Genomic DNA, 19,102 nt, shown 5'->3' on the forward strand with positions numbered 1-19,102 from the left:
GGGGTCCTAGCACATGAGCTTTGATGAATAACCCCCATGTCAGAGAGATAGCAGGATAGGTTCTTCTCAAAGTATTCTTTTGCATTGTCAGATCTGAAGATTTTAATCCTGATATCAAATTGGGTTAGAACAAATTCATGGAATTGTCTTACAAGTCTTGGAACTTAATCACGGGATTTCATCAGGAATATCCAAGTGAACCGAGAAAAATCATCAATAAACAGGATAAAATATTTGTAGCCACCCATGGAGGGTAAGTGGTAAGGTCCCCACACATCAGAGTGCACAATATTAAAAGGAAAAGAAGATCTTTTATTGCTCAAAGGATAATTGTTTCTACAATGCTTTGACAATTCACAAGACTCACAATGAAGACTGGACAAACTAATTCCCTTGAACAGTTCAGGGAATAGATGACTCAAGGCAGAAAAAGACAGATGACCAAAACGACGATGACACAACATAATCCGACTAATAGACTCTGAAGAAACAGATCCGAGGGAGTATCAAGTAGGTATATTCCGTTCGCCTCATGGCCACTCCCAATTACCTTCTGAGACTCCAGATCCTGAAAAACACAGTAGGAAGGAAAAATGGTTACACAACAGTTTAGTGACTTGGTTAAACTACTTACAGACAACAAGTTTGTATTTAGTTTAGGTACATGAAGGGCATAAGGTAGGAACAAGGAATCCGTAGCCTTGATGGTTCCCTTACCAGAGATAGGGGCAAGTGAACCATCAGCTAAAGTGATTTTATCATGTCTAGGAAGCAAGTCATATGAAACAAACAAGGTAGAAAGATTGGTCATATCATCAGAAGCACCTGAGTCAATAATCCAAGGGATCTTGAGATTATCTGAAGTGGTAGCATGATTGGCAGAAGCCCTTATACCTGAATGAGCAAATGCAGAAAAAACAGAATTTCCTGAAGGGTTGGAAGGAAAAGTCACATCACCCAGCTGACTGATCATCTTCCCAAACTTTTCATATTCTGCTCTCATGGCTGCCAACTGTGCAGAAGCAGACATCTCTTCACTATCTGGCCCGACAGCTACATTTGCACTTCCTGATCTTTTACTATCATGTTTTTTCTGAAACCGAATGGGAACAAGATTAGGATGTAGTTTCCAACACTTGTCTTTGGTGTGCTTTGGCTTCTTGCAGTACTCACATATAACTTCTTTCTTTCCTATGCCACTAGAAGTTCTAGCATTCCCTTTAGGTTTAACCCCCATATTGGCAAAGTGATCACTAATATCAACCACTTGAACCTGGACAGCCCTTTTGCTCTCTTCACTACTCACCAATTCATAAGCTTGTGACAACGAGACACACTCCTTGGAAAGAATATTCTATTTTGTGATATCATATTCTGGGTTTAGTCCAGTTAAGAACCCAACTACCTTGTTCCTTTCAACCAATTTTCTATAGGTCTCTGCATCATTGGTGGTGTCCCAAGTTACAACTTCTATTAGGTCAATCTCTTGCCATAGAGACTTTAGGGTTGAGAAATATACAGCTAGGGGCTTCTCCCCTTGCCTTAAATTCTTTACATCACTTTTCAATTTATATGCTCGGGCCACATTGAGTTTTTGGGAATAGGTTTCTGCAACACTGTCCCAAATTTCCTTTGCTGAATTCATCCATAGGTAGTGTTGGCTAATTTGTGGCTGCATTGAGTTCACAAGCCACCCAATGACAGTGTAATTTTCTTGCATCCACTTCTCGTAGGATGGATCATCTTCTGGGGGAGCCTTCTTACTCCTGGAAATGAACCCCCACTTTCCTCTACTACATACATAAATCTTTACAGATTGTGACCATGCCAGATAATTAGTTCCATCTAGTTTAACTGTGGTCACAGTCAATAAGAAATCACTTGGAGTCCCCTGAACCAGTCCATATTCAGCACCACTTTTGTTTTCAAACTCTGAGGAGTACATCATGAAAACACTTCAAATATGATTTCAGATGACTTCTACAAGTATACTGAATGAGGACGAGCAAGAACTGAGTTCAGCCGACCACGAGAAGGCAATATACTGACTTCAGCCGACCACAAGAAGGCAATACACTGAGTTCAGCCTTCAAGAAGTAATCAGAAACTTCTATGCACTGTGCACTCAGCCGAAGTACCTTTTCAAATCTGGACTTCAAGGTAACCACCAAAGAAATAGCCAAGAAGAGTAAATACCAATTGGTATTGCTGAAAAGGCCTTTTTACAAACACAGTGTGGGCAATAGAGACAACCTCACTATCAAAAAAAGAAAAAAGGCCTCAAGAACAGTTCGTACAACCCCCCCAAAACAGCCAAATATAAGTAACAATCCACAGCCTTGTTACAAGGATGTTTTGGCAATTTTGACAGTCCAAGAAGAAGTGAAAACAGACCAGAAATATCTGGGTTAAACCAGATTCAATGGCAGCCAAAGGTAGTACAGAACAACCAGAAATTTTCGGACACTTCAACAGTCCAAACACAGCCGAAAGTAATACAGAACAACCAGAAATTTTCGGACACTTCAACAGTCCAAACACATCAGAAAATAACCCAGAAATCTGAGCACAACTTACAATTTCGAGCTTCAAACCAGAACCGAGCTGTTCCCCTTCCTTTTTTTTCTCTGATTCTTCCTGGTCACCGAACCACTTCTCCAAGAGATTCCAGTCTTGGGCACTTCCAATGACCTCCAAGAATCAAGCAACACTAGCCTAAGCTTCCAGCCCTAGAATATTGAGGTTCAGGCCTACTCTGATACCATGAAGAAAACTGAAGAGAGGAGAGCTTGAGAGTTCGGCAATGAGGGTTTGAGAATGAGAGTTTCGAACCTACTCTCTCTCAGCACCCTAACACTATTTTATTAAGATAGATTTGAATAATTACAAGGAGGCCCTTAGTTGTGCAAGAATTTACAAAGAACTTAATATAGACAGGATGGGCCCAGAATAAGGCCCATTACAGAAAAACATAAATAACAAGAAAGAATAAACAGCCTGTGGGCCATTCGGCCCATCTTCTCTGTGAAAATTTGAGAGAAAAAAATGAATTGATTGTATTATCTTGGAAGGAGCATATACACAACTTTATATAGAATTACAGAGCTAATTTACAGGGTGATAAAATAGGAAACTAACTTTTCCTAAAAAACTAATTTCTATACCAGTGGGATTCTCCAATTAATATCCCATGATTCTAGGAAATTAAGTTTCCTAAACTGATGGACCTAAAATTATGGAGAATCAATCAGAGAGTCAATCTTCTACTTTCCAACACTCCCCCTCAAGCTGGTGAATATGCATCTTTCATTCCTAGCTTGGAGATAAGTACTTGGAATGCCACACTACAAAGCACTTTTGTCAGCACATCTGCCAGTTGACCATTCGTTGAGACATATGGAGTGCAAATTAATCCGCCATCCAGCTTTTCCTTTATGAAATGCCTATCTATCTCAATGTGCTTTGTCCTGTCATGTTGGACGGAATTGTGAGCAATGTTAATAGCTGACTTGTTGTTACAGAATAATCTCATTGGACCTTCCCATCTGATCTTTAGGTCTTCCAAAATTATCTTGAGCCATAGTAATTCACATACTCCTTGAGCCATTGCCCTGAATTCTGCCTCCGCACTTGATCTAGCTACCACATTCTGCTTCTTACTCCTCCATGTCACAAGATTTCCTCCAAGGAACGTACAGTAACCTGTAGTGGACCGCCTATCCATGGGAGAGCCTGCATAATCTGCATCGGTGTATGCCTCTAGGGTTAATCCAGTGTTTCTTTTAAACAAGATTCCTTTGCTAGGATTAGCCTTTAGGTAATGTAGTATCCTATAGACCGCTTGTAGGTGAACCTCTTTCGGGTTGTGCATAAACTGGCTAGCCACGCTCACAGCATATGCTATATCTGGCCTTGTGTGGGCAAGATATATAAGTTTTCCTACTAATCTTTGGTACATTTCCCTAATCACGACTGGATCTTCATTTGCTTCTCCCAATTTGTGATTTGGCTCAATTAGTGTGGAGGATGGTTTGCATGCTAACTTTCTTGTCTCTCTTAAAAGATCTGTTACATATTTCTGTTGTGAGATAAAGATGCCTTCTCTGGAATGAGCTACTTCAATCCCTAGAAAATACTTCAATCTCCCAAGTTCTTTTATTTCAAATTCTCTGACTAGGCATCTTCTTAAGGCTTCCTTCTCCTTTTCATCATTTCCTGTCACAATTATGTCATTCGACATATACCAGAAGAGCCGTGACTCCCCCTTCATCCGAATGCTTTATAAAGAGTGTATGATCTCCCTGACTTCGTTTGTATCCGATGGCAAGCATAACTTTAGTAAATCTTCCAAACCACGCCCTAGGTGATTGCTTGAGACCATATAGTGCTTTCTTCAACCTGCAAACTTTATTTCCTTTTAGATTTCCTTTGAAGCCCGGAGGAATATCCATGTATATCTCCTCCTCTAAATTACCGTGAAGAAAAGCATTCTTTACATCAAATTGCTCCAAGTACCAGTCGAAGTTAGCTGCTAGTGACAACAAAATTCTTACCGTATTCATCTTAGCCACTGGAGTGAATGTCTCCTAATAGTCAACACCATAGGTTTGTGTATATCCTTTTGCCACGAGTCTTGCCTTGTATCTTTCTAGAGAGTCGTCTGACTTGTACTTTACTGTGAAAACCCACTTGCAGCCCACGGGTTTCTTTCCTGGTGGTAGGTCAACAATTTCCCATGTTTGATTCTTATCTAGAGCCTGCATCTCTTCTCTCATAGCATCTTTCCATTTCTCATCAGATAATGCCTCAGATAAAGTATTAGGAATATGAATGGTGTTTAGACTAACTAGGAAACTCCTATGTGATGGTGAGAATTTTTTAAAGGACACAAAATTTGCTAAGGGATATAAGGGATGTTTAGCACATTCTCTTGTGCCTTTCCTAAGGGTAATAGGAAGATCTTGGTCAGATGCTAATTCAGAAGAAATTTCTGGAACTGTATTTACCTCATTCTTAGGATTAGGAGTTGAATCTTGAACCTGCACAAGATTAGGATCCTGGTTTCTTCTTCTTGAATATACCTGCAATCTCATAGAGTCACAAAGTTCATCATTCTCTGTCATGGGTCTGGTATGAATGGGTGAAGAAGTTAGTTTGGTTTGAGGTGGTTTGATAGGTGCAGATACGGATTGAACTGGTATAGATGCTGAGTTTGGGTGTTGAGAAACTGTAGTTAGACCAAGCGGGAACAAATCTCTGTCCTTATCTTAAATGAATGACAAGGACTCCCCCTGAAGATAAGGTTGAGTGAAATATGGTGTTTTTTCTTCAAAAGTGACATCAATAGAGACAAAGATTTTTTTAGAAAGGTGGGTGGTAACACTTATAACCCTTTTGGGTGGACGAATAACCCACAAAGATACACTTGACGGCTCTTGGATCTAACTTCCCTCTATTATGGGTATGAACATGGACAAAAGCAGTGCATCCAAAGATTCTTGGGGTGAGATTATTTGTTGTACGTAGATCGGGATAAAATTGAGAAAGTGTTTCCATTGGTGTTTTAAATCCCAACACCCTCGAAGGTAATCGATTTATAATTTATGCGGCTATAAGCACAGCTTCCCCCCAATAGGTTTTCGGAATATGCTGGTGGAAAAGTAAGGCTCGGGTTGCAGCTAGTAGATGACCATTCTTCCTTTCTGCTACTTTGTTTTGTTGTGGAGTACTAATGCAGGAGGATTCATGGATAATCCCTTCTTTTTGAAAATATGGGGATAAAGTTTGGTTGAAATAATCCCGTGCATTATCTGATCTAAATCTTTTGATCTGACCCCAAACTGATTTTAGATCATGTTATGGAAATTTGGGAGTACACTACTTACATCTGATTTAGATTTAAGAAGAAAGATCCAAGAGACCCTAGTGCAATCATCAATAAAAGAGACGAACCATCGTGAGCCAGACACATTTGGAACTGTGGAGGGTCCCCATATATCACTATGGATAAAAAAGAATGGGACTGAACTTCTCTTGTTACTGATTGGAAAGGGCACACGCTTGTGTTTTGCAAATTCACACATCACAATGAAAATATTCAACACTCAATCCTTTAAACAAGGAGGGAAACATAGTTTTCGGAATTCCAAAAGATGGATGTCCTAGTCTAAAGTGATGAAGCCAAATGGTGTCTTTGTTGGATGATGAAAGGAATGACAGAGATGACTTATCTTGGACAATATTTGATTTGCATGATTCTTCAAGATAGTAGAGTCCATTCTTCTCCTTAGCAAGTCCAATCCTCTTCCCCGAATCCCGGTCCTGAAATATACAGTAAGAAGGATAGAAAAGCACATTACAGTTCATGTCATGGGTGAGTTTTTGGATGGATATCATGTTAGTGGACAATTTTGGAACATGAAGGACACTTTTTAGTGTAAGTGATGGATTAATATGGATATCCCTAAGGCCGGCTACGGTAGTAAGGGAACCGTCTGCAATGGCTATTTTTCGATTGCTTGGGCAAGGGGTATAAGTGCTAAAATGTAGTGAGGAGTGAGTCATGTGATCTGTGGCTCCTGAGTCAATAACCCATAAATCCCTAATAGGTTCATCTGAGACATTTAGTCCGTGAGGAATAGAAAACTTACCTGAGATTGCAAGAGAGCCTATACCACTAGGTTTCTCCAACGATCCCAGAAGCCCCCTTAACTTTTCGATCTCCTCCTTATTGAACTCGGTCTTGTCTGGAGGCTTTTCTTGGCTCGGCTGATTTGTGGTGAAGTTAGCTTGACTTCGACTTTTCTGTTGTCCTCCTCTGTAGCCCCATTCCCTATTCGATGGTTTACCATTCAGCTTCCAACACTTCTCTTTGGTGTGCCTTGGTTTCTTGCAATAGGTACACCAAAGAGACTCCTTGTTGTCCCATGCAGAGGACAAATCTGTCTTCATTCCTTCCAGTATTTTCGGTTGTTCCATCCTTGTAGTCATGGCTGAACCTTCTAGTACTTGGGGTTCAAGCATAACCCCCCTACGGCTTTCTTCAGCATGAATAGGAAAAATAGTCTCGTTTAGAGATGGTACCTCTTCTTTGCCGAGAATCTGGACCCTAACTTGATCAAATTCTGTGTTGAGTCCTGCAAGAAAGTCATAAACGCGATCTTTTTCGATAAAACTCTTTAGGATTGTTGCATCCGCTGCACATTTAGTCTCAATGCACCGATAATGATCGAGTTCTTGCCACAGGTTCTGCAGTAAATTTGCATACTCGGTAACTGTCTTGCTACCTTGTTTAGTTGCTCTAGTCTTGACTTTGATTTCATACACTTGTGCTGCATCACGTGCTTTTGAATTTGTTTGTCAGACGACATCCCAGATCTCTTTAGCCGTGGATAAAAACGTACATGTGTCGCTGATTTCAGGGTTCATTGAATTCCATAACCATGACATGACCATGGAGTCAGCTTCGTCCCATACATCAAATCTTGGATCTCCTTCCTTTGGTCCCATCCCTAAGAGATGGCTAAGCTTTCCTTTTCCCTTTAAATATGTTCGAACAAACTGAGACCACTTCAAATAATTTTTCCTGTTCAACCTATATACTGCCTGAATGTTTTGCAGTTCGCCAGATGCTTGATGTGAGGAAACTTCTTCCGATTGTGCAGTGGTATTTGATACAGTGGTTTCTGACATATTGGGCGGGCTTCAAGAAAGAGAGAAAAACAGACAATGAAGGTCTGAAAAACTTAGTAAGGGTTGGCGATGAAGGCCTAAAGAATCTTTCAGCCAATGTAAAAAAAAAAAAAAGGTAACACTAGATCTAAGATTTCAGACTGATCTGATGTCTCTACAAAGAGATCCAAGAAAAAAGAATGAATCCGATGGTGCAGCAGTCCAGAAGAAGCAAAAATGTAGAGTTCAGATCTGTAGCCGATCTCGAAGAAGAATCAACGACACTCAAGAACCTCCCAAATACTGTTAGAGAGTTCTTGAACCAGCAGCAAAGATGACCAAAGAGATACTATGTGTGGATTAAGTCGTGACCAGCTCCGTACCATGTGAAAATTTGAGAGAAAAAAATGAATTGATTGTATTATCTTGGAAGGAGCATATACACAACTTTATATAGAATTACAGAGCTAATTTACAGGGTGTTATAAAATAGGAAACTAACTTTTCCTAAAAAACTAATTTCTATATCAGTGGGATTCTCCAATTAATATCCCATGATTCTAGGAAATTAAGTTTCCTAAACTGATGGACCTAAAATTATGGAGAATCAATCAGAGAGTCAATCTTCTACTTTCCAACATTCTCTACAATTCTCATGTATTATATAGCTCAACAGGGGCATTTCCTAATTGAATATATCAAATATCATTCTAATAAAATAGAGCCCTTTGGAGGCGGGGGTACTCATTGGACTATGCCTACTAAACTCTTTGTGTCTTTGTTGTTGTACAATCCTAGCTTGACAGGTACGATATCGGAGCTATGAGGTTAAAACCTGTTCTGTTCATATGAACCAAAGAGGTATCTTCAAAAGAAGCGTTTTTTCGTGCCGGTTCTCTCTGGGTGTTATAACTGTAGTGGTAGCTTGAACCAGGTTTTGTTGGTCCTTCAAACTTGTCCAGGAAACCTAATACGACATATGGAAAGCATTCAGAAACTCAAGGTATTTTTACATAAATCATTCCAAATGAAGGACCGACTCCAAACAAGTTGACACTCCAATGGAGCTCAATGTCAAGTTTTCCCATGATTATGGATAACCTTTGCAAGATCTATCTATTTATCGAAAAATTGTTGGTAGTCTTATTTATCTTATAGTCACTCGTCCCAACATTGCTCATGCTGTTCAAGCTATTAGCCAGTTTGTTTCAGCCTCACCGCCCACATCTTTTAGCTGTTTATTGCATTATTTGGTACCTCTAGGGGACCTCAAAGAGAGGTTTACTATTTCCTTCTTCATCTACAGATCATATTCATGCTTATTCAGATGTTGATTGGGCAGGCTGCCCAGATACATGTCATTCTACAACAGGATGGTGCATTTTTCTCAGCGACTCCCTTATTTCATGGAAGTGTAAGAAACAGCCCACAGTTTCAAAGTCATTTGTGGAGGCTGAATGTCGTGCCATGTCTGCAGATTGTAGTGAGATTATTTGGCTAAGGGGTCTTCTACAAGAGCTTCGTCATCCTCTCACTTCTCCTACCCCTCTTTATGCAAACAACATGATTGTCATATGCATTGCCTGTAATCCTGTCTTCCATGAATGCACGAAACATGTTGTGGTTGATTGTCACTTAATCAGAGATCAGTTTCTTTCTGGAACTATCATGCTTCCTCATATCTCCTCTGAACTTCAGCTTGCCAACCTCTTTACCAAATCTATGATTCATGCTCGCCATGAGTTCCTTGTTGATAAACTGATATTTACCCCACATCAGTGTGAGGGGGAGTGTGGACAAGATTGTAATAAAACTTACACATAATATGTTATCTCTTGTTGCTTTATTGTATTAGCATGCTTCAGTTGTACATTATCATGTATTATATAGGCAAATGGGGGCATTTCTGCAATTGTATATATCAAATAGTAAAATGATGTGGCCTTTGCTAGTTAGATTGCTGCTTTTATTTCAAGTAGAAATCTATGAGATAGATAATGAACCAGAATGTACCTGTTCTTTAGACATGACACAAGTACCACAACAATCTAAAAGATTCATATGTAGTTCTATGATGATTACAGGGGACTGAGGGAGTACCATAATGAATTAATCATGAAGAAAGTGAATTGGACAAGCACGAAAGAAATAACAAAAATTTACCTGAATAAAGGATGTGACAGTATTGTTATTGGACATTAAATGGATGTTGTCAGTTTACCTACTCTGATTTCCCTAACATGTATGCTAGTTGTCTGAGGTACCTTTCTCTTAGGCTATGTTTGATTTGAAGGAAAAAGTAGGGAAAGGAAGGGATGTCAGTTTCAGTTGAAGAAGAGAAGAGACAAGAGAGTCACACAAAAATGGATGGGTGTGTACAGTACCACACACCCAGAAAAAGATATTTATATATTAATGTGAGAATGGACAGTTTTGTCCTTACAAGTGTGAGATGTGTACAGTAATGTACAAAGAGATATACAAAAGAGCCAAATAAAAGAAAGTAAAATTATAAATTTACCCCTCATCCTCTCTACACTCCCCCTCAAAATGATGCTTAGGTAAGAGCATCAGTTTGTCTACAAGAAAATTGTGTCGAGTGTGTGTCATAGCCTTAGTTAAGTGATCAGCCAGCTGAAGATTGGAAGACACATGAGGCAATGTGATGTGACCAGTAGTGAGAAGGTCTCGAATGAAATGGCAATCCACCTGTATATGCTTAATCCGTTCATGGAAGATTGGATTTGAGTCAATTTTGATCGCACTCATATTGTTAGCAAACAAAGGGATGGGAGCGGAGTGATCAATGGTCAAATCATGAAGAAGAGCTTTAAGCCAAACAAGCTCACAGCAAACAGAGGACATGGCACTGTATTTGGCTTCAGTAGATGATTTGGAGACTGTCTGTTGCTTCTTACACTTCCAAAAGATGAGGGAATCCCCTAAGAAAACACACCAGCCAGTGGTGGACCGTCTGGTGTCAGGGCAACCGGCCCAATCAGCATCAGCATAAGCAGTCAATTGATGAGACGAGGAAGATGAAAAGAAAAGTCCATGAGATAAGGTGCCTCTAACATATCTGATAATTCGGAGCACAACAGAGAAATGAGGTTGTCGAGGGGCTGATACAAACTGGCTAACTATCTGCACAGCATATGATATGTATGGCTGAGTCATAGTAAGGTAAATAAGGCTTCCAACAAGTTGACGATATAATGTAGCATCGGGAAGGAGTTGTCCATCATCCTTACTGAGCTTAAGGTTGAGTTCCCATGGGGTATCAACTTACTTCGAGTCAGAGAGATTGGCCATCTTAATTAGGTCACTAGCATATTTGTGTTGATTAACAAAATATTCTTGAGCACTTCTGGTGATCTCAAGACCAAGAAAGTAGGTCATAGGACCAAGATCCTTCATTTTGAAGGATTGACTGAGAAGTTGCTTCAACTGAGTGATCCCTTCCAAGTCATCACCAGTAATAAGTATATCGTCAACATACACTAGTAGAAGAGTCACTCCTTGGGGACGACGAAGAATAGAGGGAATAATCCGAGGCGCTCTACTGAAATCCTGTTTCAATAATAACCCCTTTGAACTTCTCAAGCTAGGCCCGTGGGGCTTGTTTAAGCCCATATAAGGACTTCTTTAGTTTGCAGACTAGAGAGAATCATCACAGTAGCCTGGAGGAGGCTTCATATACACTGTCTCACGGAGATTCCATGAAGAAAGGCATTCTTGACATCCATCTAATGAACATTCCATTGTTTAATAGCAGTGATAGCAAGAATAAGCCGAACAATAGTCATCTTAGCCATCGGCGCAAACATTTCCTCATAGTCGATGCCATGTTCTTGTTTGTACCCTTGAGCAACAAGGCGAGCTTTATATCTATCTAGGCTCCCATCAGAATTCAAATTGACTGAGTATACCCAATGACAACCAATAATGGAGGCATCTGGTGGAGGAGAAACAAGTTCCCAAGTATCATTTTCTAATAGGGCCTGAATTTCCAAGTCCATTGCAGCTTTCCAATGCCCAATTGCTGTAGCTTGTTGGTAAGACTTAGGGATATCTGTAGAAGACAAAGTAGCAGAAAGAGAACTATGGATAGCAATATCCACAGCGGTCAGGAGGACGAATAACTCTGGAAGAGCGTCATAAAGGAGTGGGAGTAGGAGGTGAAGGATCACTTACATGAGAAGTAGATGTGGATGGTATAGGGTTTGAGAATGTTAAAGGAATAGGAATCGGGGTCGATGAAGGATGAGGAGGCATAGGCATTGGTGCAGCTGGATACTTCCTGTGATAAACTTAAAGAGGCAAGACTAAATCACCTGCAGGAGTAAAGTTATGTAGAATAGAAAAGGATGGTGCAGGTAATTTAACAACATATTCAAAAAAGGACAAATTCTCAAGAAAGATAACATTTTGAGATATATGGAGACCCAGAACTTTAGGATCATAATAGAGAAATCCTTTATGTTCTAAACTATACCCCATAAAGGCACACATAGCTGATTGAGCAGTAAGCTTAGTGCGCTCATGGGGAGGAAGATGTACAAGGAAAATGCAACAAAAAACATGAAGTGTAGAGCAGTTTGGAGAATGGTGAAAAAGACAATAGAAAGGTGATTGATTACCAAGAACTGAAGATGTAATGGTGTTAATGAGATACACAACAGTGTTGGCCGCCTCCACCCAAAAGGTAATGGTAACATGGGAGTTAAGCAGAATGGATCTCACCATACTCAAGATGTGTCGGTTCTTGCGTTCAGCAACTCTATTTTGTTGAGGAGTTCCTGGACAAGATCTTTGGGATAGAATACCATGTTTCTTTAAATAGGTATGAAATTCTCCATTTTCCCAATCAAAATATTCTCCCTCCGAGTCAAAATGTAGAATACGAATGGTGGCATTGTGTTGGGTCATTATCATGGTGCGAAAGTTCTAAAAGGTGGGAAGTACATTCGATTTCTTTCGAAGGAAATAAATCCAAGTATATCTAGTGCAATCATCAATAAATAAAACAAAGTATTTATATCCAAGTCTAGATATAACAGGAAACGACCAAACAACACTATGTATTACTTGGAAAAGAACAGTAGCATGCACAAATGAAGATGGAAAAGGTAAAATATGACTTTTACTAAGACCACCAGTTATGCAAGATTTATCAATATTCTTAGAAACATGATTAACAGTAGGAAAACAACCAGAAGAAAATAGATGATCCAAGTTCTTAGCATGTGTGTGGCCTAAACGTCTATGCTATAAATGCCACACATTATTTCATCGAGAATGTAACACATCACTAGTAATAGAAAGAAAACAAGATGAGGATGTAGGTCTCTTCTCGAACTCAAGAGCAAACAGCCTCCCAAGACTACTCCCCTTCCCCTTCACCTCCCTAGTGTGTTGATCCTGTATGACACAACCATCACGAGAAAATAGAACCAAGTTACCATCATCAACAAGTTGACCCACAGAAATAAGATTGGTAGTCAACTGAGGAATAAAGAAGGTTTTAGGGAGATGAAAGGAAGGTGATTGAAAGGTAGAAAGAAATAAATCATCACAACCAACAATCTTTAATGACTCACCACTAGCAGTAATAATCTGGTCATTAGAAATGTAGGATTTAGGAGTCTGACCAAAGGAGGCCCCAGTCATATGATTTGAGGCTCCAAAATCTATAATCCACATATGGCTAGGATAGGAGCAAGTGGTAGAAGACTTACCAGACGGGGCGATAGTAGAGAAGGCAGATGAAATAGCTGAAGATACAAGTTGTCATATCTTATCCTCAGTCAGAGTACCAGAAGGCTCCCCCTTTGAGTCTGAGTTGGATGAGACAGTAATGTCAGATGAAGGCTCTGTAACTGTCTGAAGTGCCTTGTATTGATCCTTCTTGAGAGGTCGGGTAGGGCATTCAGTAATGATGTGACCTTGTTGTTTGCAGTAAGTGCAAAAATTCCTTTTCTTACAATGAGAGGCCACATGTCCAAACTCCTTGCACTCATAGCGCTGCATCTCGGAGAAGTCCTTTTTGCCCTTTGGCTTGGTAGCTAGAAAAACTGTATCATGTCCATGTTCTTTCTTGCTGTCAAGGGAGGACTGAGTGTATAGTCTAGTCTCCTCCCTTAATAGTTCACCCAATATGGTGTCCAGGTTAGGCACATTTTCCTTGGCGAGTATGCTGGATCTTATCAACTCATAGTCAGGTCTAAGGTGCATAAGAAAGTGCACGATCTTCCTTTGATCAGAATGCCTTTTCATAGTTGTCACACAACAGTCAGTTGTTGTGGCCCTAAGATGAACAAGTTCATATTCTGTCCACAGATTAACAAAACCAGCTTAATATTCCTATATTCTTCTCTCCCCCTAGGTGTATGAGAATATGTCCATTTCAATCTGATGTTGTCTGGACATATTTGACTGCTGATACACCTTCTCAAGGTAGTCATACATCTCCTTAGCAGTTTCCAGGCCTCTCATAGGAATAGCTACATCGATAGTGACTGAACTTAATATCTAGGAAACTTTTTGGGCATTACTGATTTTCCACTGTTTCAGCCCTTTAGCATCTGTAATATCAGGAATGGTTATGGTACCATCCAGATAGCCCCACATACCCTTCCCTTCAACAAAAAATTGGAAATGAAATTTCCAGAGAGCATAGTTTGTTCCATCGAATTTCACAGATATGATGTCACTCCTTTCAGATCCCATATTCAGTCAAAAAACCAAAGGAAGACTATAGAAAAGATGATAACAATCATTAGAAGTCAAGAAGAATACCTTGAGAAAGAGATTAATAATAATCGGGAGTCACTAAGACCCTTAGAATAAGAAAACGAAGTCTGAAACCTCAGTCGAAAAATCAACAGTCCAAAAAAAGAAACTGAAAGTAGCAGCCGCCCAAGGAAGAGGATCAAAACCCCTTCAAAACTTCACCAAATCAAGAGATATTTGAATAGCAGATAGGTCTGGTCTAAGCAACACCATATCTGAAGTTTGGCCCTGATCTGAGATCTCCCAGGAGAGATCTAATGAAATCTCTCCTGCAGAGTTCAAACTCTATCTGTGCAGCAGGTAGGGTTGATAAAAAACAATCCTATACACTCCACCAGTTGAAGGGTTCATTAGATCTCAGTAGAGAAATGAGATTACAACCCACAGAAAGTGATAAAGAAGCAAGAATAAGATCAGAGAGCAACCTGTTCTGATACCATGTCAGTTTCAGTTGAAGAAGAGAAGAGACAAGAGAGTCACAAGAAAATGGATGGGTGTGTACAGTACCACACGACCAGAAAAAGATATTTACATATTAATGTGAGAATGGACAGTTCTGTCCTTACAAGTGTGAGATATGTACAGTAATGTACAAAGAGATACAAAAGAGCCAAATAAAAGAAAGTAAAATTATAAAGTTACCCCTCATCCTCTCTACAAGGGAAAGGTAGGGAAACCTTACAAGGTTTGTAAATGTTTCCCTACCTTTCCCTTCCTTTCCGTACTTTTTCCTTCAAACCGAACATAGCCTTAACTAACTAACATCATATGGATAGGTCCTCTACCTGCAGTTATATATCCATGTAATTTATCTTGACTGGAGGTGGAATATTCCTCACTCCTCCAAAGGAAATGAAGAATATAGAATTTAATGGATGTTTAGGCTATGTTTGGTTTGAAGGAAAATGTAGGGAAACCTATACAAGGTTTGTAAAGGTTTCCCTATCTTTCCCTTCCTTTCCCTACTTTTTCCTTCAAACCAAACACAGCCTTAATATGCAGGTGGTTAAATATGAAAATTGATTTGCAGGAACCAGGAAAAGATTTGCATATATTCTAATCCAGTATTAAGGGTGGAAAGAACACATTGAATATGGTTTAAACTTGACAAGTAGAGGCAGTAAAATCAAGGAAATATAGATAATTAATGGGATACTAATTATGTAATGTTGAAGTTGACATAGCCTAATTTTCTTGTATTCTATCTCTATTATTTCTTCTTTACCCATTCAACCCTTATAAAGAATTTAACTTCTAACATATGTACTATAATTAGGATTTAAGAGAATATAAACTAACCAAAGAAATGGCTAACTATATCATAGTAGATAATGCATACTTGACCAAAATGCTATGCACAGTATGAAATACAGCCCGATGGGAACTCTCAACCAGATATGCATGTTTCTCATTCTCTACTCCTAATTGTTCACAGAAATTAGCATCTGGCAAGAGGTTCTAACATGCCAAGATAAAGCTAAATCTCTCTTAGTAACAACGATAAAGGTGGTGGCATGCAGTGACAAGTTATCATATAAGGCTTGAAGTCCATATATTGCTTACTGAATATATATGTGGAAAATCTAAGAAAGGCCATTATCCAAAACTAGTCACAGCTACACAGGGTCTTGAAAGGGATGGGCTAGATACAGACCTAACATTTCCACCAAAAATAAAAGATACAGACCTAACATCTGACAATTAATGTCCCTAAAACCTGGAAAATTTACTTTAAAAATAACAAAATTATAGCTGATAAGGGCAACTTTTGAGCCCTAATATCAATAAAAGTAATCCTTTTAATATAATTTCTAAAATAGGTTAACATTTTAAAAAATATATCAAATAAGGACAGAAACACTATTCATCTTCTTCCTCCTCCTAACGACTTCCGCCCCAACCCCATGAACCTCAATGACCACCATCCATCAGCGCCATCGCCGCCTCCAGCAACATCGGGGAATGCCTCCGCTTACCTCAGCCTCCACCCACCCCCCCCCCCCTTTTATAAATATGTGTCTACTTTTAAGTACATAGCAGAGCTTTTCCACCATGAAAAATGTAATAGAAAAGCTTCAACACTTACAGTACTGTAAGAAGTAAGATCTTTGAGAAACAAGAACGAGAGGAAAAGAGGAAAGAAGGAACAGAGAGAGAACCCAGAGAAGAAAGAAAAATAAATAAAAGGAAAAATAGGGTTCTGTAGATTACGTATCAAGGCCTTGATAAAGATTCATAATTCAGTGTATCGAATGAGCTCCAATTGTTGTTTAATGAATTGGGATAAAACATCGTTAAATGATCATTGGACGGGATGGTTTCCAAACCCTGGAACTCCTCCGGTTGCCATGCCAAATTTGGCACAGCTGGGGCTTCCCACCAGAATGCATCTTGAGCGGTTCCATCACTGACTAAAGGTTGAAACCCAGAACTACTGTTTGATTCCTGAACTGTAAACTGCGAAATTCACTCCTGTTTTTGCTTGCAGTCAAAAACAAGTTGACCTGGAAACAGCTGCCGAGGTTCTTTAATCAAGTGGGCATCAATGGCCAGATCCGTCTGGCTCTGCCAGTCCACGACGTTTGAATCTTCTGCTAATTCATTCGAGTTGGAAGAGTGGAAATGTTGAGAGACGCATCGACCTCTTTTTCGCTTGAAAATTCAGGTGTAGCAAGTCCAGAACCCAAACTTGAATTCTGATTCAAGAACTTGGCAAAAACAACGGCAAGATCGATGTTTGAAGCATCCGTGGCTGCTGTTGTCGGCACCACCATTGGATTCGCAACCGATGACGGGCCATCTCCAGAAAAACCGAGGGAGATGGAGACAGCTTTGGTCGGTGGAAACTTTGAAGATTTCGCTCGACGGGTTTTCCGGCAACCGCCACCAACAGGTACATTTCGTAGAGATCCACCTTTGGTCCAGTACCTTCGACACCCCTTACAGAAGTATCGAGGTTGTGATAGGCTGTAGTTGCTATAGTAACAGAATTTTGTGTTTGCAGAGGCACATCGAGGGCAGTTGGGAGCTACTTCGACGGTGGGCTTCCATCTGTGATCCATCACCGAGGATCTGGATGAGCATGGGAGCATTTTATCACCTGATATGGACATCATTTATGAGCACAATTGAGGAGGAGGGAATATAAAAGGGTATATGGACTTGAGAATTATGGCTAGGGGAACGCGCCGGAGGAGAGTGGGACTATTGATACGATGAGCCGTGGTCGGTTCGCAGGGCTGGGGCAGAGGTGGGCAGAGGTGGGCAGAGGCGGTGGCATTGGGTGGAGGCATTTCGGAGGTTGCTGGAGGCACCGGTGGCGTTGATGGAAGTGGTTTGGAGGAGAAAGAAGATGGACGGTATTTCTGCCCTTATTTTATATAATTTTTTAAAAAGTTAATTTATTTTAAAAATTATATTAAAAAATTACTTTTATTGATGTTATGACTCAAAAGTTGTCTTTATCAGCTATAAACATATCTGAAAGGGAACTCGTCTTTCTAGAATCCTTATTGAATAAAGAGAATGGAGGAAAGACCAATACATTAACCTTATTGGTTACTAGTTGAGTGGTGCAAGAAGAGAGAGAGAGATGAGTAGAGTGAGGAGAGAGGTGAAAAAATAATCTAAAATTGGGATAGTTTTCATATTGACATAAAGCAAAAATATATAGAAGACAAAATCACTGAAATTAACTTATGTACAGTACATTAGTTTTGTGACTGTTCAAAAGAAAATCTAAAGAAACTTCAAATTTGACAAGCATTCTTCTTGGAGGTCTCCAATGGTTTCTGCTGAATCCTTTAGTGGTGTTACCATGGACTTCTTTTTGAGCAGTTTTAAGTAAAAAGTAATGTCATAGAACCAAATCTTACATGGTAATAGGTTTCTTTAGAAAAGATCATTTCCTACATTTTTTTGGTCAATATGCCTTTACATGATAATGCATGTATTTTGTTCTTGTATAAATAAATATAAGAACAAACATGCAGTTACAACTTACAATTACAAATAAACATACAGCTCCGTGTAAAGTAAGATATTCAATGCTTACATCTTTCACCAAGGAAGCTTGATGGCTTGATGAGGTTTTGGTCTTAGTGTCACTTGCACCCTGATGGAGAGGACTTCGTGCCCTGTAAATTCTGGTGATAGACTGCAAATCATAACAGGTAAGTTTTGAATCTTCTTTCTCAGTTCTTATTATAAGTCCCCTCTTCAAAACACTAGTATGAACTATAAACTGGTTATATGGGATAATCAATGGACAAAAGCAATTTAAGAATTGCAGTCTTACGTGTGATACGTCCAAGTCTCTTCCCATGGAATTTGGAACTCCATGTCCTGTGACATCCAAGTTCATGTCTGAAGCACTGAAATAAAGCATTGTTTTCCTATTTAGAACCATAAAAAAGAGAGATGCATGAACCTTAAAACATGGTTCATTTTGAATATAAACTTAAGAATAGTTTTTGGTATACTTCAACATCTCTGCTTCTTTTGAATGATTTGCAATGTGCATTGAGTTGCATATTCTCAATTTATAGACTCTGAATGTTAAAAGAGGTACTACTGTCTTCTGTACCACAACATGTCTCGATAAGCAGCACAAGAAGGTTCAACGAATCATATTAAGCTC

At 39.5% G+C, this 19,102-nt stretch overlaps 1 protein-coding gene across 7 annotated transcripts in view; it reads right to left on the bottom strand.

The window, feature by feature from the left end:
• Positions 1–19,102, bottom strand: part of LOC148848258 (electron transporter, putative (Protein of unknown function, DUF547)) — a 40,400-nt gene that overhangs the window by 20,108 nt on the left and 1,190 nt on the right. For 3 of the 7 annotated variants that reach the window (XM_088949840.1, XM_088949838.1, XM_088949839.1), the window contains 2 exons: positions 18,761–18,836; positions 18,518–18,619 (listed from right to left, as the gene is read on the bottom strand). In XM_088949840.1, the coding sequence (XP_088805966.1) occupies positions 18,518–18,619; positions 18,761–18,826 (168 nt within the window). In that variant the 5' untranslated portion in view covers positions 18,827–18,836. Of the gene's footprint in view, positions 1–13,409; positions 13,654–16,674; positions 17,564–18,517; positions 18,620–18,760; positions 18,837–19,102 lie in introns of those variants that run through there. The other 4 variants (XM_088949844.1, XM_088949842.1, XM_088949843.1 and 1 more) reach the window with 4 other exon arrangements.

This window comes from Nelumbo lutea, chromosome 6 (genome assembly GCF_056320005.1).
Source record: "Nelumbo lutea isolate HS-2025 chromosome 6, American lotus-T2T, whole genome shotgun sequence".
Taxonomy (NCBI): domain Eukaryota; kingdom Viridiplantae; phylum Streptophyta; class Magnoliopsida; order Proteales; family Nelumbonaceae; genus Nelumbo; species Nelumbo lutea.